The 27,461-nt window shown below is 41.3% G+C and overlaps 1 protein-coding gene across 2 annotated transcripts; it reads left to right on the top strand.

Annotated features, from left to right (window-relative positions):
- The first annotated feature begins 676 nt into the window (after positions 1-676).
- uck2a (uridine-cytidine kinase 2a) lies at positions 677-27,176 on the top strand. 2 transcript variants are annotated; one of them, XM_015355566.2, is made up of 7 exons: positions 677-998; positions 13,432-13,591; positions 16,297-16,393; positions 18,056-18,198; positions 19,063-19,160; positions 20,947-20,995; positions 22,174-27,176. In XM_015355566.2, exons 1-7 carry the CDS (start codon positions 894-896, stop codon positions 22,308-22,310), a joined length of 789 nt encoding a protein of 262 aa, XP_015211052.1. In that variant the 5' UTR covers positions 677-893; the 3' UTR covers positions 22,311-27,176. The 2 variants fall into 2 exon arrangements, with proteins under 2 accessions (XP_015211052.1, XP_015211053.1); XM_015355567.2 differs by lacking the exon at positions 677-998 and adding an exon at positions 1,933-2,215.
- Positions 27,177-27,461: the final 285 nt, after the last annotated feature.

Genomic DNA, 27,461 nt, shown 5'->3' with positions numbered 1-27,461 from the left:
ATAAATATAGATTAGATAACTGTGGGAGAATTAAAGAGGTCTGTTGTCTGAAGGACCCACACATATTGGAGAAAACATTTATGAACGTGTTTCACAATCTGTCAGTCTTACAGCTCAAGTGTTTTTTTTGTTTTATTGCAGTTATGATTCAGATGAGAAAGTTCTGGTAGTTTCCCTGGCTGCCCATTTCTGACTCTCTGGGCTCAGCATCTCTGTTCTGAGACATTCAGCTGTCTGAGGATTCAGTGTACGACAGGACAAGCCAGAGCTGTTCAGTCTGAGTGAGCAATGGGCAGATATAGGAAAGGCCTGGCTGCAATTTCACAGCATGGCCAATTTCTGCAGTTTTACACAGAAGAGGTGAAACAAAAGGTGTCCCATCTGTGAAAAATCACTCCATTTATTTTTGTACAACAATTACATATTTCACCCCTGATGGAATTAAACGGATTTTATGTGTTTCCGTGATTTCAATTAGTATTCCACTATAAAAAAAGCAAACATTTGCGTTTCATCATGCATTTTTATCTTCCTTTTAAATCATGGCCATTAGTGAACAATTAGGCCCAGCTGACAGACAAACCCCCGTCTAGTGTGCCTTCTCCCCTGAAGTAATTAAAGTGAGGTACACGGAGGTTTAGATTGGTTTGCTGGGTTTAGTTTGGTCCGCATAGATGCGCTTATACGCACGTCTGTGTAGGAAGTGGACTTGGAGCACATCCAGACTTCGACACAGACGCCGTGTGATTTTCATTTTGGGAAGATAGTCTGAGATCATATCCAGTATCGCACACAGGCGTTGAATTATTGGGCGAAAGAAGGTGACTCGGGAGAGGAGGAGCGTTGGGCTGAGCTAAACGCCTCTGAGTAGCTCAGCTCGCTTCAGTGCAAGCATGGCTGGCGACAGTGAGAGACAGTTGGAGGACCAAGGCGAAAACGAGCAAGTAAACCGGCAGCCTTTTCTCATCGGCGTCGCCGGGGGCACTGCCAGCGGCAAGGTTGGCATTTGATGTTTGTGTGTTTTTTAGGAAGCATTTTTTAAAATTGTCTGTTGCTGCTACACGAGCCAGGCTGGTCACGTTGCGAGAACTGCGACCGCGTGGTTCATGTGAAGTAGACTTCTCTAGTCATCAGTGTCTTTTCTCTCCAAATGGATTGTTGAGGGTATCTGAACCTGCAGCTACGCTGAATAACGTTGTCTATTTTTAATAGCTAAAGTTGACTTTTATGTTCAAAATGCAAATCATTTTCATTTAAAAGCAAGTAAATAAAATTTTACTGCTTATGTATTGTAATATACAATTATTATAAATATTATAATTTATTATATTCACTAAACGCTGCCATTTTCAGGAGTTATTTGCGTAGCTTACCAGGACTAATTCGATTGGCAATTTTTTTGTTTGTTTAACAATCCTTTCCTTACCTCTTGGTTAGCTAAATTTAAGGTATACAAGAATTCGTTTAGCCTCTGATGAATGATAAGGCAAAAATATTTTGAACCAGAACCAGAATACAAGCACGTTTTTTTGTCCTTGCCCTTGAAGGAAATCTTTAAGATTACATCAAACCAACTCCAGTGCCAAGACTGCCCATACGGATGTGAAAATAAAACCATGTCAATATCGCTATCTTTTGTTTCTTTGTACTGTTATAAATTGAACGGCTCGTCATTTTGCTTTGTAAAATTTGCCCCACTGTTGGGAACCAGTATCCTATTTAAGAGAATCTGCCATATCATTTGGGTAACATTTTAAAAACTGTTTTGTACATATAGGTAGGGAAGAATAACACATGCTTGTGTGGGGGAGGTTAGCGGGAAACGGAACAATTGATGTTTTGGTCAGTAAAATCCGTCTGTGACGTGACGTATGAAAGATTGCTAGGCCCGATATCTGAAGGAAACAAAAGATCCGTCTCTGTTACTATGATTATGCTGTGTAGCTGTTTTGTATTAAATGTAGCGAAGCCGAGACGCAGTGCACTCGTCTAGCGTGTCGTATGGGTCGCACAGTACCAGCTGCCCATAATGAGGTCAGCACTCAGACTGATGATCACCACGACCAAGTTACCCGATGTGTCCGGCCGCCAGTAGTTGCTTTACCTCTTGAGTTCAAGTGGGTTATAGGTTGTAACCTGTATTTGTGTTGTGTGAGAAGAGTTGAGAGGAAGCTAACGGACGTGGTTCAGGATTTGAAAGTGTTAATGGGATCTGGTACGTGAATCTGCGTCTAGTGCTGAAACGTATTTTTCTCTTTTGCTGTGTAGTTATAATAAAAACTGGATACTGAAATCTTTGCGCTGAGATTTCCATCTTTTTAACCTCAGGTCCAGAAAAAAAAACATTTGGGTTAATTAGGTGCGATGTGGTGGATGGGGTTGAGTTTGATATTTTATATTCGCCAGTGTGATTTTATACATTAAACAGCTTTGTTACTGTCCTTAATTTTATCTTTACCCCCCCAAAAAAAAAATAATAATCGAGATTTCATGCATCAAGAGTTCTCAACAGTTTTCTCTCATTTATTTGAATTGTTTTCAAGGTCATGGCAAATACGTTAATTGTATCGAGTGGCATAAGGCGGCAAATTTCAGTGACCAGTTAAAGCTTAATTTACATGAAACGTTCAATACCATTGAAAATTTCCTGTCCACAAGCGGTGTTAGTGCGGCGAAAATTAGTCAAACTGGGACTGAAATGAGAGAAATGTAATCCCAATGATTCCTTTTGTTTAACTTGGGCAGTCCAAACCTGACATTTTGACCATGTTTGAGCCATAGATTCATTCATGGTTCAAACTTTTTTAAAGCAGAGAATGTAAGGTAAATGGAGGAATTGGTTTCCTACATAGGGATATGGTTATGTCCACTCAAGGAAAACTTAATTTCTGCTGTATGTGATGTTAATGGACCAGTAGGTAGAGCTCTTCCCTCTTTTCCTGTTTAATACCCCAGTGTGGTGAGATGGGACCTTCAGCTGTGATGTTAAGCTGCCCGTGTGGTCATTAAAGATCTCATGGGGTTGTTTGAAAGCATATAGTTATTAACATTGGTATCCTGGCTAAATTCCACAGTGGGCCTGAACCTTAAGTTCCCCCTTCATTTGATTGGTGAAGCAATTTCTCTGTTGTCAGCCTGGTTTGCTGTATAGCAGGACTTCTGGCACATAATGGCTGCCATACGGCACCTTGATTGGTGCTGCTCTTTAGTGGTGGATGAAGTCCGTGAATGAGTGTTTCCTTTCTGCTGAGTGTGTGCCAATGGGTTGTGGTGGTAACTGCTGGGCTGAATTCTGGATAGAGGCTGCTTCTGTGTTGAGCTTGCATGTGCTCCCAGTGGCTGCTCTGGAATTCATCTGGGCACTCCAGTCCCAAGACCTACTGTCTAGTCTTACTGGGGTCTTGAAATTGTCTCCCTTATACATGTGTGAGCAAATGAATTTGTACATGCCTTGCAGTGAGCTGGCATGTCACTCAGGGTGCACCCTGTACCCTACCTTCTGAAACCATTCCAGTTCACCAGGGCTCCCTAATGATCAAATGGCTATTGAAAATAGTTGGATGATTGAGTTACTGTACTAGTAGTACTACACAGCCTAAGGCTCACCTTATACAGTGCAGTGACAGAAGTTTTGTTGTTTTGGCTCTGTACTCCAGCACATTGGATTTGAAGTGGAACAATGACAATGAGGTTAAAGTGCGGAATCTCCGCTTTAGTTTGAGGGTATTTATGTCTATATTGGGTGAACCAAATAGGAATCACAGCTCTTTTTATACACAGCCCTCACATTTTAGGGGACCAAAAGTAATTGGACACGTTAACATTAGCTGTCCGAATACTTACGGACTGCACTGTACTGTATATCTTGGCTTAAATAACTCCCCTGTCCCGTTGCAGATAAATAAAAGTACAGTTTGTATAGATTGTTTGGGGAAAAAAACACCACAATGCACATTTGTACAAATGTACATTTGTTATCCACCCATCTGTTTTCTAACCACTTCTTCAAATTCAGGGTCAAGGGGGGGTCCAAAATCTATTTTGGCAAGCAACAAGTGCAAGGCAGGGTGCACACACAGATGCAAACGCACACACTCACACCAGGGCCAATTATCCCAGAAGCCAATTAACCTACCGGTAAGTTTTGGGACTGTGGGAGGAAACCCATGTGAACATGGGAGAACGTACAAACTCCACACGGAGCCCCGCAGGACTGTAATTTAACCCAGGGCCCCAGCGCTGCAAGACAGTGATTCTTACTACTGCTCCTTCATGCGACTTGTAAGTTTGTAATATTATGCTCATTTATATTATCTTAAACCCCCAAAGAACTTGGCCCTCACCGACTTAAATCTTCAGCAGGGGGGCTTGTGTTTGGTACAGGCAAGAACTCTCTGGCAGACAAAAGCAGGGTCATTTAAGGCAGATGGTGGACCAAAGTTTCAGTTTGGTCTTTGGTTCTAGTTATGGCTGTGTTTTTGCTTCTCAATAGTCAGCAGTGCCAAAGCTGTGTAAAAGTCTTAATTATGTCAATTATAAATGAGAAAATGGGGAGAGAAACTTTATTTATAAAAGGTTCTGCTGCACACAGGGTGGTGGAGGGACTTGGATAGACTGTGGTGAGTTGATAGGAAGTAGAATGTAGAAAACTCGCATTAAAGGGGGTTTTACACCTTGGCCAGTTCAGTGATGATGGGGATTCTTTTGTTCCATTTCCTCTTCTTTGTGGGGTGCCTCATGGTTGGGGAGGGAGGGGAGTTCCATGTTGCCATCAGTCACAAGCACAGGGGTGAGAGATTTTGGATAAAGGCATCTTTAGGGTGCTGTGTCAGTGATGGGGTTGTTGTTCTTACTTCGCTGGTCCTATTTCTGTCTGATCGGGCTTTGTTCTGCTGAGACACGGGTTTATTTTCCACCCATTGCTTCATGCTGCTCTGAGGTGTGAGGGAGAACACTACAGGACCTGAAGTGTTGCTATAGTAGGTCAACCCCCTCTTCCCCAAAGGGAAGTGATTGAGGAAGGTTCCTGGGGCAGTGTCAGAAGGGAAATTCACACTGCAGTTAGGCTGACTTTATTTCCACTGTGAAAACACCGGAATCCGTCTTATCCATTATTTTCACCCTTAGAATAAGTTAAACCAAGCCCTAAGGAGAGACGAGACTAAGTTCAGACAGTGATTCAGAACTTGAATGTGAAGTCAGTGTCCCTCATGATGTGTTATTTTTTGCCTACCTGTAATTCACAGCAACTGCAGTCTCCTTTCAAAATGTGGTTGTCACCACTGCCATGAGGAATCCTAAAATTAAGTGAATTATACTTTTTAGTAGAATTTGTTTGGTATTGTTCCAGCACCTGGGAATTTCAATTATTTTCTTGTCCACAGAACATGTGCTGCAGTAATTGGACCAAGTAGGTAGAACTGATATTGCTTCACTCAGCTGTCAAGACTTTCCAGTTATGAAGAAAGACTAGCAGGCTTTGTGCTTAGAATGTGCAGGTGAAGTTTTCTTTGGGCATTTCAAGATATCGAAACACCCTGTACACTTTTTTCTCTCTGGTGCTCAGGAAGGGTGTGTATTTCAATGTTATTTGTCTGCCGTTCGAGAGTGACCTTCAGGACTTAATGCTTTGACTACATAGTGTGCTTTCAGTGATCAGTAAAACAGAGAACTTGGCTGCACTGTGTTGTTCAGTAATTTGCTTTTAGGTCAAAAATTTTAACACTGAAATTTTGTCTGGTAAAATAAAGACTGAAATCTGTATTTAAACTTCTGAGATTGTAAGTTGGTAATATGGGAGAAAAAGTTTTGGGAGGTGAGGTGGTGATAAAACCTATAGAAACCGAAGAATTGTAAGTTGAAAATGGAAGTGACCATCTGATTGAAGCAAAGAATAAATTAGTTATAACTTAAAGGGTTCCTAGCTTCCTAACTATAACTGTTGTGTAGAGCTCTGTGTTGTTAAGGGTTGCAAAGAACATCACAGGACTTAACAATTTAAAAAATCAGATTGAAAACGAGGGAAAATTGAGGAGTTCTATTCCGTTAGGAAGCTTTGGTGCCACTTTGCTGGTAGTTTTAATCTGTAGGCTGGCTGTCTGACCCTGAGTGATCTCCCTGTGCCTCTCCCTCCAGCTCCCCCTTCTGTCTCTGTGACCCAGTTAACCAGGCTCTGCCTGGAGTTCTCACACAGCTGGTGTCTGCACATGTACAGAGAGGAGGCTTTATCTAAATGGACCTGAAGTGAGGCTCACATTCTTCAAGTTTTTTTAAAGAAATACGGAGCAAAATATGATGCAGAAAAGGAATAGAAATGCATTGGAGGCTTAAATGTGTTGAGTAGGCCCTGTAAATGTGTCCCAGAAGAGGAGTTATGTTTAAGGAGAGAGGCCAAGTGCCCACTGTATTTAGATATCCGTGGCTGCCATTCAATTATATTGGCAGGTTAGTGCCTCCTTTTTTCTTGCATAGTTGAGCTGTTTGTCTTCTCTGAAAACAGATCTGTATCACTGCCTATTTTGCACTCCTTCCACTCCCGATGTGCTTTTATCCCTGAGTCTACCCTTTTAGAAGGTTATCCCCTGTTGCATTGGTTTTGTTTGGAATTCTGCTATATCAGCTTCACTCAGAGCCTTGTTTGTCTCCATTAATTGAGAGAAGAACAAAACTTGCTATTCTAAAGAACAGATCGACTTTCTGAAGTCTGCGAGCGGAATCCGTGTCCCTCGCCTGGTTTGTAATGAAGCTGTTCCTGACCTTCCAAACAAAGTAGCTGATTTACCCCTGGGTTTGGGGTGTTAACCTTTTGCCTTTTGTTCCCTGTTATTGTGGCCTGGCTTCTAGTAATCTAGTGATTGACTAGGAAATGTTGCAAACCGGCTGCTTTTTCTCTGCACTATAAATACTGATTCTGTGTCTTAAAGGCATCATTTTAATATCAAAAAAGGATGGATTTTCAACCTTTTTATTATTAAAGGTGCACTGCCATGGCTCAATCTAAAAACTAACCTAACAAATACATTTTTGCTTTCAGCTGCAGGTATGTTGATGTTATTTAGGGTATTCTGCTTCGAGTTTCCATAGATGTTTTCACTGGTTTTGTTTTTGCACACATTGGCCTGCCTCATTCACTGATTTTTTTTAAGCCTCTGAAAAGAATTCCCAAATGTCTGTCAATGATGTCCTGCTCCTGACTGTAGTTGTGGATCGAAGTAAGTGCAGTACCGATATTCATGACTTGCTTTCCTGCCTCTGGATGTTCCAGGAGCTTTTTTTTCAGGAGGGGCTGATGAGCATGTCAAATTGCATAACGGCAGAAGATGAGCATTGCGTAACGCTTAAAACAGGATATGCAGTAAATAAACAGGGAAGTCTGAGAGGAAAATTCAGATGTTAAGCTGTGCCATGTAATGGACAAGACTGTGGTCTTTTAAAAAAAAAACAAAAGGGAAAAAGTTTAGGTATTGTGCTTTCCATGTCGGAACCAGTTTCACTGAAGCCTGCAGTTTGTCATCCTTTGTTCTTATAGGCTGCAGAGTGCTGTGTACAATCATTTTGTACATTTGGACTAATTCTCCAAGATTTAGTAATGCACTTTTTGGATGTGGACTTTTTTTTTTAGTTTTTTTTTGTTTAAATGCAATGACCCATGTTTTCTTTTTGTCCTTCACAAAGGAGTTGGAATTCTTCTTTCTCTTTTTCACCTCTGTCCCTGTATTTTTAAAGCCCAGGTGCTTGAAACAAAAAGCCATAACATCCCAATGCCAGCTGTCTCCAGCAGTTATTGTACTGGTGTAACAATAGCTAGATCGTCCTTCCAAATTCAGTGGGGGAAAATGTGCAGTCTTTTGTTTGTGTGTCTTATTTATTCTCCAAAGGCATTGAATGGTCTTGTGTAAGGTACCCATGACAGGAGTGACGTTCTGACAAATTTATAATGTTAAATTGTACAGTCATCACAATACAGTTACTGTTCTAGGCACAAATATGTCTGAGCCATTGTGTTGCCTCACAAGAGTTTCTAGAAGCTTTTGTTTTTAAATGGTAGCGTGAAACACCCTGCCTAAAATGAAGGTGTTTATTTTAGAAATGCGTCTTTAATATGTATGTGTTCTTTAAAAAGTGGCAGGTTATGATTTTTGACACAGTTTTGTGCAGTCATCGTTTGTTTTTTTGAGTCGAGTTATCTTTCAATGCAGGCACCAGATAAGCTTGTTAAACAAATGAATTAGGCTTAAAATCGGTTCCCAGCTGATGCGTTAACATAGCTTGCGTATGCGTCTGTTCAAAGTGTTATACACATGATGCTAATTGCTGCTGCCTCCCAGACTCTGTATGGGTGGGGCGGTGTGTGGGAGGAGCTGTTTCTGCAGTGGACGTGGTGGGGCTGGGCACCGGACACTGCAGCTCTGCTGAGCGTGGCACTGACCCAGCCAGCGCAAGTGGGGGCAGACAGTGGAAGAGGGAGACAATCATTCCGGCTGCAGTTTTCTCTTTTTGCGGGACACAAAAGAGCCTCAGACCGGAGCTGTGGAATGTTGAGTCAGCACTGGCACGAGGTCAAGCGTTTTGTCAGCCTACGCTAGCTTATGAGAGGGCCTGGTCTGGCACCGTTGGAGAGGCTGGTTGGCGATACTGCAGAGCCAGCTGTCGCACACAGCGCTGATGCAGGCATGAGCTCAAAGGTGCAACAGATCGGTGGCGATAGCCGCACGTGCAGGCAGAGAGGGAGACCATTTCCTGTCTTCTAAACCAGAGCCACCTGCAGCTCTGTTGTGGTGGTTTTCTCTGACGGAGTTGAAGAGCATTGTTTCTGACAGACCACAGTTTTCAGCTTTTGTGTTGGAAGTATTCAGTTTTTCTTTTTGGCAACAGAACGACATTTTACCTCTTCCAGCGCAGCATGATAGCTTGACCGTTAGGGCTGTCTCCTTCGATTTTGGATCCAGCTTTTTAACCTTTAAAACAGGTTATAATGTTTTTAGGTGGACACATGGCAAACACAGCATCTTGGGATAGCACTTCTCACAGTTGCACTTAAATGTCAACCTGAAAAACGTTATAAAATTCAACAACAATGAAAGCTATTTAACAGTAGGAGTGTTGTGCTTTCTCCATCGTCACATCCTGTATTGTGGCTATTTGAATTTAATACCACAAGATTCACCCATCTTTGCGAAACCAAGTGCAGGGGGTTACTTCCCTGAAAAAAGTATAAAAGCATCTGTAATTGGAACACTGTTAACTGAATGATTTTTACTCTGGTTTCAATAATTCATTTTATATTCACTTATTTCTAATTTTACATGGCAGTTCACTTTCATGAGCATCTTGTGATGATTACACTATCTCCTCCAGCTTGGATTTACAGCTGACACTTTGAATTGCAGGGAAAGTCCGCAAATCCAACACCTGCATGTTGAAGAATACTGGTTTTGAATAATACCATAAAATGTGTGGGGGGACTGACCGATTCATATACCCAATCCCCCACCACCCAAGTCACTGATGCCTCTGTTTGTGTGCTGGAGACTTGCAGCGCTATCTGGAGAAAGGGATTGAAGATTGCAAGGTCATTGAATTGTTAAGAGCTGGATAAGTACTGCATGCATGACAAACAGTCATGTACAGAAATGTAGCAGGTATTATTCTGTAAGAATTAAATTTCAGGTGTTAATACAGTGCAAGTGTTTACATAGTGCTGGAAACCACAAACAGTGTGCCAAAGAAGGTGCACTTCACCTACTTGAAGAGCCTTTGTCTGAATAATGCAGTGGAGATTGAGGAGTACCCAGAATACCACATGCCTGGATCAAGAAAAGATTCTCCCTTCTCACTGTACTTGCATTAGAACAACAAAAAAGGCTTTTCAACACCCAGAATTCGAACTGCTTTTAAGAAATACTCTGGAACAGCAGTTCCGTGCTGAATTAGAGATAGTCTGGTGTAAAACAGTGGGGTCATTAAGTTTGATTTACATTCTCACATGTCTGAAGCTATCTACCTTTTGTGTTTTAAACTAGTGGTGAAAAGTTCAAACTTGTAGAGAAGATTAAGCCTCACACCTCACCACCACCAATATTCCTCATTGATAATTTTAGTGTTTCTTTGATCACAATGGAGTGTGACCCCTTTCTCTTGCTGCATCTCTTTACAAAGTAGGTAGCACTCACCCTGTGGTCAGCCTGGTTCCTAATGCCCCAGTGCAGATAAAATGTAAAACTGAGGTCCAGACTGTGGTCATTAAAAGTTCCAAGGCAATTCTTGAAACATTGGGGTGTTAACTGGCCCAACTTCCCCTTGGCCTCACTCATGGCCTCCTGATAATCCCCATCTATGAATTGGCTTTATCACTCTGTTCTCCTCCCCACTGATAGCTGGTGTGTAGTGGGTATACTGGTCTACTATGGCTGCTGTCGCATCATCGAGGTGGGGCTGCGCATTGGTGGTGGTGGAGGGGAGTCCTCATTACCTGTAAAGCACTTCCAAGAGTAGTGTCCAGACAAGTGCTTTATAACTGTAAGGAAATGATAAAACAAAACATCTGCAAAACAAAAGCTCAGTGTTTTACATACAGTAGGTGTCACAGAAATGGATATGCATGGCTTTGTAAGGGCAAAATGCTGCTCCTTGATTTACTCTTTTGCTACTGCCTCCATGTTTTGCAGTACTTTTATTCCTTGATATCCCGAGACTAGAGTAGATGTGACAACAGTCACAGTGGAGTACATGTATCTTCTCATTCCCTCAGCTCCGAGGAGTCAGGGTATCTGTGTAATTATCAGATGGCATGCAGAGGTGCGAGTTTCTAATAATAGTGCATGGTATTGATCCTGTTGTCCTGGAAATGTGGCTCCTTAGCTGTCTCTTGTTGCTGGACTGCAAGTCTTCAGATGACATCAGCTGTTCCTTCTTAGCCCCTGAACTAGAACTGCTTTGCATATGACAAATCTACAGTCAGGAATGTCTACTTACAAGGATTCCTCTCATGGTCCTGAGCCACACAAAAGTTTGCTTTCCTGACTGTGCTCATATGAGCTCATGCTAGGTAGCCTGGAATTATTTTGCCTTGGCTGTTACCTCATGTCACTGACCCGCACGATGCAGTAATGCTGTTTACAACACAAGACAAGTCTTTTTGTCCTGGAACACTTAAAAAAAAAAAACTTGGCCTATTCTGCGCATGTTTTTTTTAAATGTGTAAAAGAGCAACATGATTTCTGGCAAGTGGCTATGGTCTCTAGTTGGAGCTGCCCTTTTTTGTATATTTTCATGGATTTGTAAAGGGTGTATTTTCTAATTCTGATTATCTGTACCATTTGGCAATGTATTTTTAGAAGAAAGGAAAAGTTATAGTGGGAAATGCTTTATTAATTTGCAATAAAGAAACATTCAACTAGCAGTCAGACACATTTGTGTGAGCAGTCTTGATCAGCTAGTATTAGTTTTGGTTTATTATCCTCTTTGAGTGAATAGGCTGTGGCCTATGTTCCCTAATGGTACATTTTAAACAGCTGCTACAAGCCCTTGTAGTCATTGTAGCTGGTATTTCTCCTGGGCTTCTTAGCCTTGTGGTTATTTTCGGTGCGAGAAGGCTCAGTTTTCCCGTGTTAGCTCAACAGTGTTCATGGTATGATTTGGCTTCTTGTGTTGTGTAATAGCTGATACATTCATTATTTCACTTAAGTGTTTTCTGTGGAAACAATTGAAAGCATTCCCTTGGCAGAACGGAGATGAAGCTCTTCACTCAGTAGTATTAATGAAGTGTTAAGTGGATAAGTTTTTTGTACTTATTCATACAGTAGTTCAACAAAACTGTTGCAACAGTCTTTGAAGACAGCAATTATAACCTTTGTCAGCAAAATTGCTAACGAAGAACCTTCCAGAAAAAGGCTGACTATAACCGAACCAAGTCATTATAGACCAATATGTCCTGTTTCCTTAACCTTACATGTAATAGAAGTGATAATTAGACCTGGAGTACCAACTGCAAAAGTATCTAGGGCAGAATAAACATGGGATTACAAAAAGGAAGGTCTCCCCAAGCAGAATAACTATTTGAGAAGCTTTGCTTTAGGCACTTTGAGGTCTTACCTCAATTCCTGGAGTATTCTGGCTCATTTTTTCTTCCCTGTGTAAAACATATGCTTAATGAGTTTAAGTCTAGATATTGGCTTGGCCCTAGACATTTCACTTTTTTTCTTCTGGTGATCTTTGTTCCACTGGGGTGTGGATTTGGGTCATTGCCATGCTGTATGGTGAAGTAAGCATTCTTCCGCCCAGTAAGCATTTTCTTCTACATACAATAAGCAGGCAGGATGTTTCCGTAAACTTTGAAATTCACTCGGCTGGTACCACCATTGGTTCCACTGTCAATATGGCGGCCGTGCGTGCGCAGGCCGTGACCCGAGTGCTGCCGGCAGCGGGGGTGTGGCATTCCTGAGAACAGGGCAAAACATTAGAACTGTTGTTCTTGGCAGGAGCCAGAGAGTGTACAGTGTGAGACAAGCAGGTACTTGGGGGAGAGAGGTGGGTGTTTTTTGGCACTGTTACGTGCTGCTTTGTCAACAACACAAACGAGCTAGAAATAGAGCTGTGTAGGATTTCTTTGTGGGGTTTGAGAAGTGGTTGAGTTTTTTGTGGAGTTATCAGTTCCTTTTGTTAGGAGTTGGGGGTGGGTGGGGGGGGTGTTCTGTACTTGTAATGAACCTCATTAGGATGTGGAGGAAGCAGGTCTGGACTGCAACCAGTACTACTTGTTGCAAAATGCAGTAGCTTCTGCTTTTGTTGCGAGACAGCTCTTGATGACTTGCACTGATTTGCCATCTTCATTGGAGAGGCAAAGTGGGGGTGTGGGCTAAGTCCTACCTTACACTTTTCTCTGCAGCTTATATTTTCATAACATGCTTAAAGCCCTCTCTTTTCACTTAAGCTTTTAATGTATGATTAAGTTTTATAGTTAGTATTGTACTCAGTTCTTCCTTCTTTGTGTTGAACTCTTTACAAAACTGTCATAAAGATATAGAGCAGAATACCGCTACAGTGTAAAGTTACTGTTTCATTCGGTAGTTATGCTAGTTTCTAATAGATGATTTTGGAAGCTACAGGGAAATGCAAAGTGTTTAGCAATTCATTTGGGGTTTTGGCAGTTTTTCCTGTTTGTTAATGGCCAGAATTGTGATTCACTCTAAACACATTCACACATAATATATAATCTTCCTTCAATGATTGTTGATGAAACTGGTAAATTATTTAAGCACTTTGACTAGTAATGATACATAGGTAACTAAGACACTACCCTTGCCCATGGATTGAAGTCAGAGGTGGTGCTTAACATTTGGTATTGTCCTTATGGTTCAGATCTTTTTGGAATTTTTCAGAAGACTGTCATAGATTCATACATATTTCCTCTTATTTCCTGGACCTTTCCAGTCCTCAGTGTGTGGGAAGATCATGGAGCTGCTTGGACAGAACGAGATTGACCATCACCAGCGTCAGGTGGCCATCCTCAGCCAGGACAGTTTCTACCGTGTGCTGACCCCTGAGCAGAAGGCCAAAGCTCTCAAGGGACAGTTCAACTTTGACCACCCAGGTAGGCAGGCAAAACTGTCTGTAACGGAACACAATTTCCCCATGTGAAGCTGCTGTGCTTTCCAGTGGGGATGACCAGTGACTTGGAAGCAGGGACATTTAAATAGGTGTTGGCATTTCCTGTCTTTGAAGGCTTGATGGGTGCTTCCTAATGTTCTTTAGCTGTATAGTTGGAGGATGCAGCAAAGTACTGTATAGTGGTTTGTTTTCATTACCTTCTAATCTTGCCAATCTTAATTATTTTGTACCACTGTGCAGTTCTCTACTCTGCGCTTCCTATAATCTAGGTAATGGACATTTATCCTCTGAACTACTTTGCTAAATTTTGTGCTGATGGCAGGTTGCAGTCTTTGTTGAGTGTTGCACAGTAAGATACTGCCATGCATTGAGCTTGGGATGGAAAGGAAATGCCTGAAGGCCTAAGGCCAGTCCTTCATTTTCTTGAAGGACACAACATCCTCTGTCTTTCATTTGCAGTGCCTAATTGTCCTTTTAATGCACTTTTTCTAGGATGTCTCCAGGCTTGTGACTAAAACTAAAGTATGTCTATGAGATCAACTTGAAAAGATCTCTGGATAAAAAAAACCCAATTAATTATGTCCTGTGCAGCCAGTAATGTAGAGGGTAATACTGGCACTTTCTGCTACCTTTGAGCAGTTGTGTGCAACTGCCTTGTTCCTTTTATCATTTTAATGAGTTTGTAAGGCGGTAAGCCAGTGCAGTTTTAGAATAATGTCCGGAAACTCTTTGAACACCTCATGGATTCTGGTCATGGCCAGACTGACCATTGCACTCCGACGGCTTTATAAAAAGTCCTAGTTTTATAGTAATGATTATAAACTATTATAATTTTTTTTAATTTATAATAAAAAACACTGTTCATGTAGTAAAATTGCAGTTAAAAGAATGTAACACTGTGACCTTTTATACTCAAATATTTCTATCTGACTCCAATTTTATATTTCATTTCTTTCCCCCCAGTTTCCCAAATTCGACAGCCTCAATCTCCGTCCTCCCACGCTTACAGTATTGAACATAACATTGAATGTACAGACACCTGAAAAGTGAAAGGGAGGGATAGAAAATTAATGTCATATCCATGACTATGAAATGGATTTATTTATCAAAAGTCCCTCTGCATAAAGGTGTACAGTAAGCCCTGTTAAATATTTTAACATTCAGAGTTCTGGTTTGATTAGGGAATTGCTAATAATATAGTTTCCTTAGTATTGTTGTTGTGATGCATCCAATGGAAAAATAATGGAATGGCCTACATGATATCCTGTGCGTAGACCAATTTTGGGTCGGTGTGCGCTGTACTTTTAATCCCGGCTGGTCGCCGAGTCTCGGAGAACGCTGCAGAAAATCCTGTGCAGTTGCTCCTTGTTGCTTTGGCGTAGTCTCTTAGGCAGCAGTGTATGGCATTCAGGTGCAGTATCCGGGTGGAATTCAGCTGGAGTTAATGGCAAGGAGTTTCCTGCAGTCAGTGCATTCTTCCCGTCGCGGAGAGCAGCTGCTCGTCAGGTGGTCCTTCGACTCGCGTCCAGCTATGAGTGCTATTCCCAGGGCCAGAGCCCACCCGCAGCTGGACTGTAAACGAGGAGAAGTTTTTCAGGAGTGAGTGTTAAGCTGTGAAGATCTGGGGTTAACGGGAACTAGCTGCAGCTGGAAAAAAAACATGCAGTACAATAACGAAGAACGTTTACTTTTCTGTTTAGTTGTCGTAATATAGTTAATATCTAAGGTGGAGCTGCTTTCTCTAGAAAGGCTAATTACCCTGACCTTAATTTTGGGGAATAAAATGGAAGAACTTGTTGTTTGTTTGCATAGTGCTTATATAGTTTGTAGCTTGAAAAACAGCTGCCCTTGGTAAGGCCCCTGAATGCCTCATGGAAGAGGTTGTTACTTTTTAATTTATAGGGCACTTTAATCCTATGAAATTTGCAAATTATGTATTGAATCTGAATGCAGTTTACTAAATTGATTTTCTGAGTGTTTTATAATGGTTTTTTTACAGTGTATGTATTGAATGCTGTAATAATTTGTAAGTTGGATTTGTTTCAACAAAATATAAAAATATATACTAAAGCAGCAGAATTTATGCAGAAACCAAGGGGGGATTTTCTTCCCCATTCAGTTATTCGGTATCCTCCCTAGTGGTAGGGTTTTCTCTGTTCATTCTTGTATAGTGTCTTTGTTAATTGAGCCTCCTGATGTTCTAAAGTATTTTTGCTGGTTGAAAACAATATGAAAATCTGTAAAATTTAGGAATGCGAGAAAGGTTACAAGCAAAAGGTGGCCTTTTGGTCCATAGAGCCTGTTTGGTGGTAGTGGGTAGTTTTATTGATGCACCTCAGCCAGCCATTCTTCTTGAAAGAAGCACATTTCACAGAAGCATTGCTTCTTGAGCAAGATGGCTGGGTATCTTGTTCTACACTCCCATAACCCTTTGTGCATCTAATATTGCAAATATTCAACACACTAAACCCATTACAAGACGGTGAGTGTGCATTTAGAGATGGAGAAGTGCCAGAAATGAATAATATTTCTACTATGCCGTATTGTACTTTCCTTTGTGTTTGTGCCTTGGAATCCCAGAAGCCACAAACACAATGGTAATGGAACAGCACTGGCAAGGCCATCCACTCCCTTCCACCTGCTGGGGCTCATCTTGGCTGCTCTCTAACTCTTCTTCTTTTTGTCCAGACGCTTTCGACAACGAGCTGATCTTGAAGACCCTTTGGGAAATCATGGAAGGGAAAACGGTGCAGATCCCCGTGTACGACTTTGTTACCCATTCCAGGTGGGCACCAGCGAGCGCTGTATCTTTTCCACTACTGGAATCCGAATCCCGCCTGCTGTCAGTGTCAAGACGAGCTGAGGTCACCATTTAGGACTGGGGTATATGTTAGAAAATTGCCTTTTAATTAGTACACCCAGTCCTTCCTATTCTTAAGGGCTACATTCCTGAACTATCCATGGATAACAATAAACAAGTATGCAGGGAAAAAAACTGCATTTTACCATGCTCTATCTATGCATACCTAATACATCGTGTAAATCTATTTAAATGTTAAATAATGAAATAGCAGGATAGAAAATAAATCCAATACTACACAGGAAAATTAAGGATATCCTTTCATATATAGATTTCATATATAAATATGTTCACATATAAAATGAAGGAATTTTATAAAAATTAACAAAAGCATGTACTTTTACAGTTACTGAGCGGATTAACCTTCAGGAAGCTGGGATGAAGTGGGGGAGTAAGGTGATTGATGTGCATAAAATGTAAATTGTGTTTTGGTGACGCACTGAGAAACGTCTGGCCTCTAAGAATGTTTCACTTTGATACATTCATTCAGAAGCTGAAATTCGTGCTCTCCTATAGTTCCTGTTGGTAGCGGCTTACAAAACAGAAAGTCCTCCTGGGACATACCCTCAAACTCTAACATAAACGAGCAAATTGGCCAAATCAAAGGAATCTATAGACTCATCTAATCGCATTGAAAAGCATCTGCTCATCTTAACTCGCTCTGTCAGCGTACTTTTGACATCATCTGCCATATCAATAATTCTACGAGTGACTGTGTTTTTCGAAGGGGGCAGCAGGTCGAGATGTTTACCAGCTTTTTCTCCACACATAAAACATGTCAGCTCTTTTGCCAACAGTAAAAGTTCTTCAGTTTGGGGTTTACCTGCTTTAGCAATCCGCAAGCTTGCATTTTCTCCCGTTTCAGAATTCCGTCTCAGAAGTTAAAAAGTTTTTATTTCATGCACATGAGAGCAAAACACAGAGACGCTCGATGTATTTTTTTCAAATTAACCTAGAACAGTCCTTAAATATTTTTCTGTTATCTATCACGCTTTCCTGTGTTCACAAGATTGCCAGTGTTCCAAAACCATCCACATTCTCCTACCACCCTATTTGCTGGAGATTTTTTAACTTTTTAAACTTTTTTTAAATACAATTGGTCACTTCCGTTCGTTGGACGCATTCCTATACAACGGTATAGAATTACATAGTAGCTCTTGTGTCCACTTAAGTATTAGCACACGTTGTATCGTAGTACGTAGGCTGCATATTCGACACAAGCTAATTTTATCAAAATAGAAAATATGAAAACCCATCCCAATTTTCAGTGCACACAACAAATTTTCAGGGTCATATGGTGTACCACCTGTGGTACGCGTACCATACTTTGAGAAGCACTGTTCTAGAAGCTTTGAGAACTCAGGATGGGCTTGAGGGACTGACACTGGGGGTACATAAACCCACGCTTGAGGAGGAAGGAGTATATAAGCCGTTTGCAGTAACGTATTGCTTGGCTCATAGTTGGCGGAGAAAGGGGGTTGCTCAGGAAGCTGTTAAAGGATTCCTAGGAGGAGTGTGCACCATAGGAGGGGAGAGGAAGCATTCTGACTATCATTGCTCTTTCCCCCGGGCACTGTGGAACTGCAGGAAAGAGGAGAGTGTGACGGTGTACCCGGCTGACGTTGTTCTGTTCGAGGGGATCCTGATGTTCTACTCCCAGGAGATCAGGGACCTGTTCCAGATGAAACTGTTTGTGGACACCGATGCAGACACACGGCTGTCACGGAGAGGTGGGCTCACTGCCACAGCGCCGCCTAGTGGGCAGGGCTGACTGTCAGTGTAGGGGTGTAGAGACTCGCTGTAATCCCTGGTTTTCTTTTGCAGGTTCTTAATATTTGTGGGTTTTTTTATGCAAACTGTTGATGTCCTGTGAATGATACCCACAGCACTTTATCAGCACACAAGGATTTTAAATACAAAACGGAAGGTATTAAATCGTGAATACCTGGGGTATCTGGTTCTCTATTGCTAGAGATGGCAATGCAGTATTTAATCTTAGAACCTTTCTCTTTTTTATGATTGTTTTAGCTTGCCATGCTTTGAAAAAGCTTGACAACTATACCTTCTTCTCCAAGCGCTCTGACGGTATAAGAACATCATTTTATTGCAGAAAAATCAAGCATTATTGAATATTGAGCAGTAATTCATGAGTGGAAACCCCTAAAGTCATTGCAGGGGGCTGCAGCACTGCGTCAGATCGCGTAAAACATGGTTGGGGAGTTTCTTTAGAAATGATGTGATCTGCTGTTACCTTGTGTTTAATGGTCTCCACAGTTTTGGGTTCTTGGGGAAAATAGGTAGTAGGGTAAGGAGGCCTGGAGAGGTGGTTTTGGTCTTTTTAGAACACCAGTTTCCAAAAAGAACAGAAAGTGACAAACCTTTGCAGTTAAGCATACCTTGTGAACTGAATGAACTGAAAACCTGTAGACCAACATGCCCTCCAAAACTAGGATTGGGAACCTCTGTGTTAATATGCAGGAAGGCTAGAGTATGGTAAATTAATTGCTACTTTATTTTTGGCTGCTGTTTTGCCAAAGACGTCCCATACACACTCGCACTCCTTGTCTGACTCTCTCTCCGGTCCTTTCTCGCAGTGTTGCGGGACATCAGCGAACGAGGGCGCGACCTGGAACAGGTGCTCACCCAGTACATCACCTTCGTCAAGCCAGCTTTCGAGGAGTTCTGCCTGCCAGTGAGTACTGCCCCCTCGGCCTGGCCTCTCTTCCGGTCTTCCTGTCAGAGCTGTGCCTGAGCCAGACTCCGGGTCTCTCGGGGGGGAGGAGAGTGAGCGACAGGCAATGTAGAGATTGAGGCCTGGTGACATCGGGTTGCTGTGGCGCTGGGTTCTTTGTTGCCTGTGATGTCCTCACCTTCCGCACTGCGAGTTTGATTTTGAAAGAGATGAGTGCCTCTGGAATTAGTCTCTGACCTTCTTCTGAAAAGCTGTCAGTGAAAGTAACAGTGGTGAAAAAATACTTAAATTCAGTCAACCCCTTTTTTTTATCCTTTGGAAGTTAAATATTCTAATATGGTTTCCTGTGAAGCCTTTGTCAAGTTGTACATAGTTTTCACTGTGAGGATTACTTATTTAAAATACTATTTCAATTTTAATTGATGATGTTTTAGACTTTCATTCTAGATAACGCTCCAGGCCTTATGCGTTTTGCCATGCTTTTTTGTTTTGCATTTTCTTTCATAGATGTACCCCAGCATCATTCAGGATATTGATATCTCTTTTGATTCATCTACTTATACTACTGTTGGCAGACATGGGGCAAAATTATAGGTCAAGATTTATTCCATGTGAAAAAGAAAAACAAACAGACAATGTTTCATCTGAAACTGTTACTCTTCTCTTTTTATTTCAGCATGGAATAAACCTTTGCCTGTTCCTTTGCAGCCTAAGAATGCTGACAAAGCTACGTATCTGAAATACAGATCAGACCAATATATGCCCCGTCAAGTTATAGATCAGTCCCAATGATAGGGCGGAGTGGTGGCTCTGTGGCTAAGGATCAGTGCTTGTGACTGGAAGGTTGCCGGCAGAGGAATCCTACTCCGTTGGGCCCTTAACCCCAACTGCTCCAGGGGCGCTGTACAATGGCTGACCCTGCGCTCTGACCCCAAGCTTCTCTCCCTGTCTGTGTGTCTGTCTCATGGAGAGCAAGCCAGGTTATGCGAAAAGATGAATTCCTAATGAAAGAAATTGTATAGGGCTAATAAAGCAACATATTATTATTATTATTATTATTATTATTATTATTATGTACAGGAGTTAGGATCCCTGACCACAGCCAGAGACCTCCAAATGCTTACTGTGTTCCACCTGAAATTCTACACTTTTTTTTGCCACTGTGTGGCTGCCGTTAGTATTAGCTTTGTATTCTCATGAGCTGTATCCTATACTGTGTTCCACAGCTGAGAGTGCTCTCCCCACTGGACCTGTTTGCTGCACAATGCAGCAGTCAGATGCTTTTATATGGAATAATTCATTTTGATTAACCATGTTTTATTAAACTATTTCTGAAACTCTGAAATTTGAAGCACATTGTTTGCTTTTCCAGGGTGTCCCATTATCTACGAATAGTGTGTACTTTGAATACATAGGAATTTGAAGCATTTTTGAAGAAAATTGACCTTGAACAAGCACTTTTACTTATTCAAGGCTCTCTGTAACAAAGAAGGGACATCAACTGCCAGCTGTTCAGTCTGACTTTATTGTTGAAAAGTCTGTTTGTTTTAATGGTAAAATTGGGGTAATTTTCTTTGTGAATATATAGGTGGAGTTTGTGATTGAAGATTAATTGCAGAGAATCCTATCCAAACTTGTTTTTCAGGGTGATAGAATAGTTTCAGATTGAAAGGAAAAACATTGTTTTGCTAAATGTGCTTTGTTTTTCTTTTCTTTGTGGTCTCAATGATGGAGTGAAAGATTATCTATTTCAAATCCCTTCTTGTCAATTTTTCTTTAATTCCAGACAAAGAAGTATGCAGATGTGATTATCCCACGCGGGGCAGATAACCTTGGTAAGGACCTGTTATTCTCCGTTCCCTAAACTCCATGAAAGCTGTGGCATTGCGGACACTCGATGTGGTTAAAAATCTCAAAGAAACTACGACAGTGGGGCCAAACTCCCTTTTAGTCATAAGGGAAACAATGTCAGCATGCCTAGACAGTATTTACAGCTACGACTGTCTGCTAGTATTAGACAAAATAATTGAGACTGGAATGTGTAAATGTTAAGTTGGGTCTGTTATGTGGTCACTGACTTTTAAGGCATATTCAGTTTATTTGTATATTTGACTGTTTGTTTAGTGAGCAGTTGTTCTGGAAGGATAAGAAAGTTTTTTTAAAAAAGATGAGTCATTTAACCCATTTTGGCCTTTGTGATATCTAATCAAATTGATGATCTTGTCCAGCCTTTTTAAAATCCTGGCCTCTTGCCTTTAACAACATAACTCCATAGCTTGTCCATAACTCCCACAATCCTTTGCGTAAAGTGCCACCTGTGTTCTTCCATGTGGTTTCCACTTTTGTTCTCTGGTTTGTGGATGTCTCAGCTGATGGAAGATAAAATTGAGTTTTGTGTTTTACAATCTATGGCAGATGTTTTTTGTTTGGCCTGAATTCTGATAACTTGGCGAAGGCCAAGTATAAACTGTGTTCTGAGAAAAGATTTGCTTTCTCCTTGAAAAGGATAATTCTCCTGAGGCAAAATGTCAGTGAAAACTTGACCAGCTTCATTCTGGCCCTCTGTTTTGTATTTGTGTTCAATATATTTAGTGCTTCAGTACGTGGCAGTCTCCAAAGATTTTTGTGCTTGAATAATTTCTGTAGAAAACAAAACCGATTCCATGTTGCATCACAAAACTACAACAGCTCATTTCACTTCCAACAGTTGTTTTAGGTAGGTTTTATAGGCTTAATTGCTGTTGATCAGAGCTGTGAAGGTAGGTAGACCACAAATGTACCAAAATGGAGGCCTTCTTGGCTATGTTGGTTACAGTCATCATTCTCATCCTACTGTATGTAGCCATCTGGGAATACCTTTAACAGAATTTATCTTCCTTCTTGGAACTGCTTGAGCTCAAATGCAAGTTTTGTTTTAGCAGTTGATCATGCCCATGGTGGGGTGGCAGGGTACAGTGATGCATAGTGATATCACAGCGCAATAATGAAAGGTTTCTTCTTCTTCTCTTTCCAGTGGCCATAAACCTCATTGTGCAGCACATCCAGGACATTCTGAATGGCGGACTGACAAAGAGACATAACGGCTGTCTGAATGGGTACAGCACGCCTCGGAAGAGACAGGCCTCGGAGTCCAGCAGCCGGCCACACTGACCTCACAGCATCTCTCTCTGAGAGAGCGAGGGAGAGGAGAGGAGGGTGGAGGGATAGCTTTGTACATAACCGCCAGTCAGCCACACTGTATTTAGTGAAAAAAGAAAACAGTAAAAGGCCTTTAATTTTTATTTTTTAAATGAAAAAACCCTAGTACTTGGACAGCTCTAGGTCAAAGACAAAGTGACTTGCTTCTGATTTATTTTTGGTTTTTGCCTTTTCTTTGTGGTTACAACAATGGATTAGTTGGGAGGAATGTTGGGTGAGCTGGGTAGCAGTGGAGCCTGGCTGCTTATGGCCCAGTCTATGGCCCAGCCTGCTATATATTTTTTTTTTACTTTTTGTGAACAGTGTAGACTAAATGCACCAACACTAATATGCTATACACTTTCACTGTCCTCTGTTGCTGGTTGCTGAGAAAAAGCTTTTTTTTTTTAGCCTAAGCTTGAAATTTGGGTTGGGCGTTAAACTTGTTTTCGGGTAATTTGTCGCTACCCTTTCTTCTGAAGGTTTGTGGTCAACAGCATCTGCGTCTGTCCCTGTCAGCCTCTTGTCACATGCTCTTGGCTTTGCCTGCAGTCTGCTAGTGTGGTCTCGCCCTGGAGTGTGCAAAGCTTCGCCTTCCAGGTTGCTTCTTAATGAATTTTGTTCACGTTCGGACAAAAGAGGAACATCCAAAGTCAGAGTTCAGTCTTGTTTGTTTTTTTTTGGAGACAAAGGAGGAGTCAGTTTAACCTGTGAAGATAACTGCCCATCCTTCATTGAAGATCTGAAGGCCAGCCCAGTGCCCTTTTATGCAGCCTTACAGTTGAGTGGAATGTGACAGCTTCTCCTTTTCCTAGGTGTAGACAATGACACTAGCTTCAGTCTGCCCATTCAGAGCAGTATTGTCTGATTGTTAAAGACCATTGTGAATCAAGTGTTTGCTCTGGCTGTCTACATCACAGCTGAGCCAGGTAAAACAAAGTGGAATCTAGTCCATGTAAAATTGTGCTGTGGCCTTTTTGGTGTGGCAGACTCATCTGCTGGGACCCGCTTCCTAGAGAGCAGGGGAAAGGAGAGCTTCACTCGTCACATTAAGTAGTCATGCCTTGCAGTTGCAGCTTTCGAAGGCACCTCTCTGTCTCCAGGTGTCCCATTAACAGTACCCTGCCGACAGTAAAAGTCCTGACCCCTCCAGGGTGAGGCATAGTGGCTTATTCCAGCTATTATATTATGATAAAACTCCAAAACGGGAATCAAGATGGACAGCCAAATAGTGGTTGGGTGGGGGGAGATGTACTAAATTACTCAGGGCAAAGGGGCAACAGGGTCTGCAACTCTGGTCCTGGAGAGGAACGATTTGGCAGGAAATTGGTCAAATGAAATCACTCAGAAAATAGGGATGGAACCAGAGGCCGGTCGCTGTCCAGGACCAGGTGTTCAGAGATCTGTGCTGGTCTCTGGTGATTTGGTTGTGAGGTTATGAACCCAGCTGTTCTGCAGATAGAGCGGAGGTTCTGTTTGCACCATGGACAATAGATGCCATGGATCTAAGTCTTCACTTAGTCTTATCCTCTTATAGCTTTTACAGCGACCACGTGGATGGTAATTTGATCAAGCAGGGTGATTTCTGGTTGTTCTTCTATACAACACGGTAGTCCTGATGGTTTTCATTAATTGGACAGACCAGACCCAGGCCCCTGTTATCTACTCAGGACCACAGGGGTTTATGTCTTAAGTGCATCAACATCAGTGTGCAGATGTGCCATAACTCCATTGCTCAGGACTGATGTTGCAATGCATGTCACCAGACTTGGTTTCTCTCAGTATTATTAATAGTTTACAGTTTCATATTCAAGCTCCTCTGCAGTCAGTCTGCATTTCTGCCTTATCTGTTTAAACCCCTTTGTCATCTGACTAAAGCATTCTTTGAAAATTGTTCGACTCGCCAAAAATGTCTTCTGGAATGAACACGAATTACAAGTTAGAATTTCTTACTGGTTGCTTACACTGGCCATTGAAAGCAGGATAATCACCCTTATTTTTTAAAGGGTAATTCTTTATCTAATCAAACTCTGGTCAGTTTTCACTTTTTGTGATGTTTTTATAACAGTTCTGTGTTTAAAAACGCACAAATGTGTGACCCCCCTCAGAGGAAAGCTTTCCTTGACCTCAGTTTGCATTTAATATCGATTTCACTTAAGGTATGTGATGACATATTTTGACGAATGTTGCTCCTGACGAGTTTTCCAGGATCATGAGAGGCCCTAGGTAATTTTTGGAATTGGTTGCAGTAATTTTAGTCCTTTTTGATCCTGACTCGATCCGATAGTTTGTCACAGGCTCGCGTGAAATGGTTGGTTTTATACCCGGCTCTGTTATATCACACATCCAAACAGTATGTGATGTTAACTATCAGGATGTCATTTTAAACTCGATGAGGAATGTCCAGCCGAGTACAGTGGTGAGGCAAAATGCAGTTTTAAGAGGTTAACGATGCTATGGGGAAACTATGGGAAGAAGCATTTGGGAGTTATGAGATGAACATTTCATAGTCTTTTTTTCACTACAAAAAGCTATTCTGGTGTAATTGCTTTAAACTCAGATTTATTTTTCTTAACTTCAGGTTCTGCTGCTATAAACTAGGGTAGGTTATTGATTCTTACCCACAGCCAGGTTTAAACAGAGCACTGTGGTTGAACTGTATTTGTAATATGTGTTGAAGTGTCGAATGTTTGCATAAGAATTCTGGTCTCAACCATTTCTTTTACAAATGTGTGGGGGAGGATAAACAGATTGAGCCCAGTGTAATACGTGAGCAAAAGGCTTTTGTCCCTTGATTGTATAGGACCACATACTTAAAGTTGTCATTTCTGTTTCTATACTGATTTTACTTAAAAACATTTGGCAATTGTTCTCAAAAGTAGAGTATTAAACAATCTCTTTTTTTTTCTAATCATTATTCCCTTTTGTGTTATTGTTTTATCATGGGGTAACACTTTCCAAGTCATTCTTACTCATCTGTGAAAAGAACACTTATGCACCAGATTAGCCTCATCCAAACTGTGGCCTCTATCAGTGTCAGATATGCATAAGTGTAAAAGATATATTTGGTGTCAGTTTTAGGAGTCTGAGTTTTAACCCTGTTGTGCGAGTGTTGCAGGTTGTATAAGGACAGATTTGCATGGGGCTGCTTCAAATTGCATGAAACAGTGTAGTCAAAAAATTAATTTTAGGAGGTCACTCTATACGCATCTGTATAATTTGAGGGCTGCATGCCTCCTTTTTTTTCCCTTCAAATAAGGAGGATAGTTTTTCAGTAGATGTATGCCTATAATGATAATGGTTCAGCAAGAACACCTTTTAAAGTGATATTTACAGAACGGCAGCACACTCCATCAGCTAGTGTTGTGTTTTTACTGTTAAGGAACTGGACATGTTCCTTACAGAGCCCTTTGTCATTCACTTTTCCCTGAGAGGGGACTGTAGTCTCCCAGATTTCTGAACTACGTTAAGGCAAGAGAGTAGACAATGAAATGAGTTGTGAATTAATGTGTTTTTTTTTACATCCTAATACATTAGTGCTGATATCTGTTACAATGTGTAAATGCATACTGGTTGAATTAGCATTTTAAGTACACTGCAATTAAACATTTGGTTGACTAGTTTTGCCAGTAGTGGTGACGGTTTTGTGGGCGTGCTGAAGTGAATCTGTTCTTCAGTGCTTCAGACTACCAAGAGACGAGAGGAATTACGCCTTACAAAATATTTTGTGAATAACAAACCAGGTACACCATAGCCAAGCAAGGATGAGTATCCCATTTTTGGTTTTCTTCAGCGCATAGTTACATGTGTGATTAACTCTGCACTGGAGTGTTAACGCAAGCTCTGTATTTTGTAGAACTTGGTTTTCCCGTAATGTTCAATCGGTTCTTGATGTCGCAGCAAGCAGGCTAGTATTTGTATTTTGTGTACAGGGACATGTGTCCCATATATTGGCCAGGGAGAAAAAAAAATGTAACATTAGCTTTGTTTGGCAAAAACCTTTGAAAAGTTGTCTCAACGTGAAACCTCTGGTACAACATATCCTCACTTTTCTGGGTGCATTTTTTTTTCTAGAAATCAGTGTACATAAATATTTGTGGCAATGGTTATATGTGTCATTTAATATTCTCATAAAGCTTTTCTTATAAAGAACTTTTCTGGTGCAATTAAGAAAACTTATGAGAATTTGTACCTCCTTTGTGTTGGATAATAAACTGTTCTTGGTGCTGGCTGAGACTCCTGGCTATGGGGGAGGGTTGGTAGGGGTGCATCTGCAAGCAATAGCACACTGTCAGCTTTTTTTATGCAGCAACTAGTTGCTACCCTGCGGCCACCAACAGCTTTGGATATCAAAGCCAAAAAAACTCTGCTGCTGCCGGCTATAAGTAACATTTCCTTGATTTATAAAGACTGTGTTCGTGAATGTGCAGGCAATCATGCTGTGAGAACATGCTAGGGAGCAATATGCAGGGACAGTTCTGGGACCCTGAAGCTGACATGGTAGTGGTAGCAGAGAAGACCAGAGGACTGCATTGTTTTGTCCTGTATGAATGTCTGCACTCCTGATTTTAGCTTTAGGGTGGGGTGTGCTGAAGTGGCTTTCACTGTGAGAAGCAGTGGCTGCCCCGAGTATTAATGGTGGCTTTGATCAGGAATGCCGAGTTTTAAGTGTTGAATCTTCCTCATGATGACATGTTACCCTCTCCCCCCACCCCCTGCTTGTACCAATGTATTATAGTGTAAATGGATTGTAAGTTTAAAGATGGGCACATACAGGGAGCCAAACTGTAACACGTCAAGTGTAATTAAACAACAAAAAATAAAGATTTTATACAAATGTTTGCTTGTTATTTTTTGAACAACAAAAACTCAAATTTCCTTCTCAACTAGCCATGCCAGAGCTGCTAGGAGTCTGCAGTTTCTAAAGCTCCTGAAGATGTGTGGGAGGGTTTTTTTGTGGAGATACAGTACTTTCAGGACACTCAAAGGGGTCATGTTCTCTGTAATATTTCTGCTGTGTCTGAGGGAAGCTGGGAATAAATGACAGTGTGGAAAAAGCAAGTAAGATGTGCATGAAGCACACCCACATTTGAGTATGATACCATTTTAATTTCATTTAAAAAG

Source organism: Lepisosteus oculatus, chromosome 9, assembly GCF_040954835.1.
Source record: "Lepisosteus oculatus isolate fLepOcu1 chromosome 9, fLepOcu1.hap2, whole genome shotgun sequence".
Lineage (NCBI taxonomy): Eukaryota > Metazoa > Chordata > Actinopteri > Semionotiformes > Lepisosteidae > Lepisosteus > Lepisosteus oculatus.
Note: the sequence above shows the minus strand (reverse complement) of the source record. Positions and strands in the feature narration are given on the sequence as shown.